At 34.2% G+C, this 3,333-nt stretch overlaps 1 protein-coding gene across 1 annotated transcript; it reads left to right on the top strand.

Moving 5' to 3' along the window:
* Positions 1-10: 10 nt before the first annotated feature.
* LOC143588668 (synaptotagmin-3-like) lies at positions 11-3,120 on the top strand. Its single transcript, XM_077069617.1, has 7 exons — positions 11-68; positions 158-232; positions 1,094-1,170; positions 1,469-1,718; positions 1,791-2,159; positions 2,688-2,816; positions 2,919-3,120. The coding sequence occupies exons 1-7, from the start codon at positions 60-62 to the stop codon at positions 3,045-3,047; spliced, it is 1,038 nt and encodes a 345-aa protein (XP_076925732.1). The 5' UTR covers positions 11-59; the 3' UTR covers positions 3,048-3,120.
* The last annotated feature ends 213 nt before the right edge of the window (positions 3,121-3,333 follow it).

Here is a 3,333-nt window from a genome sequence, read left to right as displayed (position 1 = left end):
TAGTGTTGAAGCCTCTTGTACCAAGTTTTCCATGTTTTTCCAATGTTATTGTCTCTTTGATGGAGAAGGTACAATTATGTAGATAGTTACGAATGTTTGTTTTATTATTGTGTTTTAATGTTGTGCTTATAATTTGTTTTGTTAAAATGTTTTCCAGCCTCACGTGGACTTTGGGTTGAAGGTACTAGGTGGCGATGTTATGTCCATCCCTGGCCTTTATCGACTAGTGCAGGTTTGTATGTTTTAGAGATTACAATTTATGACACGACACGAATATATAATGAAAATAATTGTTAGTGCATAAAATGTCTATTGCTTAGGTCTTGTGTATAGGTCTTGATAGATAGTGATTTGGAATGTACTTTAATGTTAGGAACATATAAGTAGCATATACAGCGGATATGTACTTATACGGCGTATATGTACATATACGTCGGATAAGTAACATATACGCCGTATATGTTGGTCATAATGTCAATAAATAGGATTTTGGCTTATACGTTCATTGTCCTTCGGATCCAATGTTGTATAACTATCATATCATATAGTACGATCACTACTATCAGTAATAAAAGAAGAGTTAAAGAGATATATTATTGTGTTTTTCACCTTATTATGTTTTCCGCACATAATATTGAAGAGTGGATATGTTCGTAAACATTCTTACACGTTCGATCAGACGGTCCTAGATGTTCTTATAATTGGTATTAGAGCCATTGGCTCCGTGTCTATTTCAAAAAGCTCAATTACATTTCTTTTCTATCTATTTTTTTTTATCATAATTCATATCTATTTTTTATTCGGTTGTCATAATTCATATCTAACCATTTAATAAATATTTTAGGTTGTCATGTTTAACCAGTTAAATTAACTAGGTCACCGGCCAACCTGCTTAGCATGATTACAAATAATATACCACCCGTTTGACTTATTTACACAAGTGGGTTAAACGGGTTGTGTTTGAGTTACTTGATTTTATGTGTGTCTAGGTTAGGGTTGAGGTATTTGACATGAATAAATATATAAGGGTTATTAAAAGATAACTTTTTTTTTATTCTGTGTAAGGAAAATGAAATGTTGATTGGTTATGCAGGATATTATCAAAAAAGAAGTTGCAAAACTTTACCTTTGGCCACAAACTCTTGAAATACCCATTCTTGATTCTTCACTGTAAGTGACTTCTTGATGTAGCTATTAAACCGTAATGTCTACTCTCTCCATTTGTTATATAATTCTAAAATGCTTAAACAAAGAAAAAATGAATCTTGTAGAGCTAAATCATGATGACAATGGACAAATATATAAAATTTAACCACCACACTTTCTGAAATATTACATTTTTAACAAAATGTAGAGTAATGAATATTATAAAGATGCCACATTGGACATAATCATACAAACATCTTTTTGAACACTATTATTGTGTTAAGTTTTTCTTTTCATTTTTTATAATCATACATTCTCGTAGTGGCATTGTGAAGAAGCCCGTTGGAGTACTACATGTGAAGGTTGTACGGGCCACAAGACTTATGAAAATGGATATAATAGGGTTATCCGATCCATACGTTAAACTCAAATTAAGTGGAGAGATGCTACCTTCAAAGAAAACAACAATAAAGAAAAAGACCTTAAATCCCGTGTGGAACGAGACCTTTAAGCTTGTCGTTAAGGACCCTCAAGCTCAAACTCTTCAAATTAACGTCTACGACTGGGACAAGGTAAATTACCAAAACACCCTTATATAAAAACATGACACATGTTCTTTGTTTAAATTGTTGGAAAATCTTTAGGTTGGAAGCCATGATCGGTTGGGGATGCAAGTGGTACCATTAAAACTGTTAACCGCCAACGAAACAATGGAACTAACACTTGATTTGTTAAAGAACACCAATGTAGCCGATCCTCATAAGAAGCGTGAAAGAGGACAGATTGTGTTAGAGTTGACTTACGCTCCGTTTAAGGAGGATTGTGAGATGTTTAGTGGGCCCCTCACACCTATGAAGAGAGATAATAGTGTGGGATCTGGTTGTGAGTCCCCGATGGGGGCCGGGGCGGGTATGCTTTTGGTGACTATACAAGGAGCTGAGGATGTAGAGGGAGAGCATCATAGTAATCCTTATGCTATGGTAATATTTAGAGGAGAAACTAAGAGAACAAAGGTGAGATTTTTTAACTTTTTAGGTCAAACTTATTGACTTATATACTGTTAAAAATCTTGAAGTTGAAAATATTAAGAATTTGTATCAAATTTGAAGTTGAAATTTTGACATGACAGAGCACGACACAAAAAGAATCGGGTTTTGGTTTGACATATCTAATCCCTATAAAAAAGCATGTCGTGTATGGGTTAACTTTGTTTAACCTGTTTAGTTAAACATGTCAACCCACTAACCGGCCTGTTTATAGCCCGTTAAACATATTTTTTACAACCCACCAACCCGTTAACATGTTTACAACTTGATTATTAGCCGCAATTTTTTTTGGCACGTTTAGATAAATGGATTAAACAGGTCTTGTTCGGGTTACACAGTTTTAAGTGTGCGTAGGTGAGGGTTGACGTTTTTGGCACGAAATGATATATGGGTCGTTTTCGGGTTGAACTATTCAACCTGCCAACCTGACACGAGTCACACGATTGACACATCTAGTTTAAGCTCATGAATTGCGATTGTCGACTTTTTTGACAGAGAATTAGAAGAACACGTGATCCCAAGTGGAACGAAGAGTTCGAGTTTATGCTTGAGGAACCGCCTATACAAGACAAGATACACATCAAAATAATGAGCAAGAGATCACGCATGAGTTTCTACCATAAGGTTTTTATTTCTTATTTTCGTTGTTATTTTAAATTTCAATGCATTAAATGGTTTTAAAGTACATTGGGTCATGCATGCATATATGGTTTTCATCACGTGCAGGAATCACTAGGGCATGTGGATATTAACCTTGCGGATGTAGTGTATAATGGACGGATTAACCATAAGTTTCATCTCATTGATTCGAAGAACGGTTTGGTTCATGTCGAGCTTCGATGGAGAGAAACTTGATGTTTCTCCATGATGGCGGAGTGGTATATATAGTTTGAACAAAATCTATTTTTGAAGGTTTTTAATAGTGTTGATCATGGAAGCGATTTTTTCTAAACAAATTGAGTTGCTTTTTCAAATGCTTAGGTTAAATATGTACACAAATGCTATGATTTTATACTGGATATATTGCAATCATAAAAAAAATATTCATTAACTATGTTTATTTTTAAGGAAGATGGTAACCAAAGATAAATTAAACCACCAACTAAACCTAACTAACTAAAACAAACTAATGCGAAGCGTT

Source organism: Bidens hawaiensis, unplaced genomic scaffold (assembly GCF_021521415.1).
Source record: "Bidens hawaiensis isolate Kalapana, Puna unplaced genomic scaffold, B.hawaiensis_p1.1 tig00036683_1, whole genome shotgun sequence".
Taxonomy (NCBI): Eukaryota; Viridiplantae; Streptophyta; class Magnoliopsida; order Asterales; family Asteraceae; genus Bidens; species Bidens hawaiensis.
Note: the sequence above shows the minus strand (reverse complement) of the source record. Positions and strands in the feature narration are given on the sequence as shown.

What these genes read in the sequence shown, in the direction of transcription:
- LOC143588668 (XM_077069617.1), top strand. An exon ending in ACGTCTACGACTGGGACAAG is followed by an intron (nt 1,719 to 1,790) that starts GTAAATTACCAA and finishes GAAAATCTTTAG; the next exon opens with GTTGGAAGCCATGATCGGTT. An exon ending in GCATGAGTTTCTACCATAAG is followed by an intron (nt 2,817 to 2,918) that starts GTTTTTATTTCT and finishes CATCACGTGCAG; the next exon opens with GAATCACTAGGGCATGTGGA.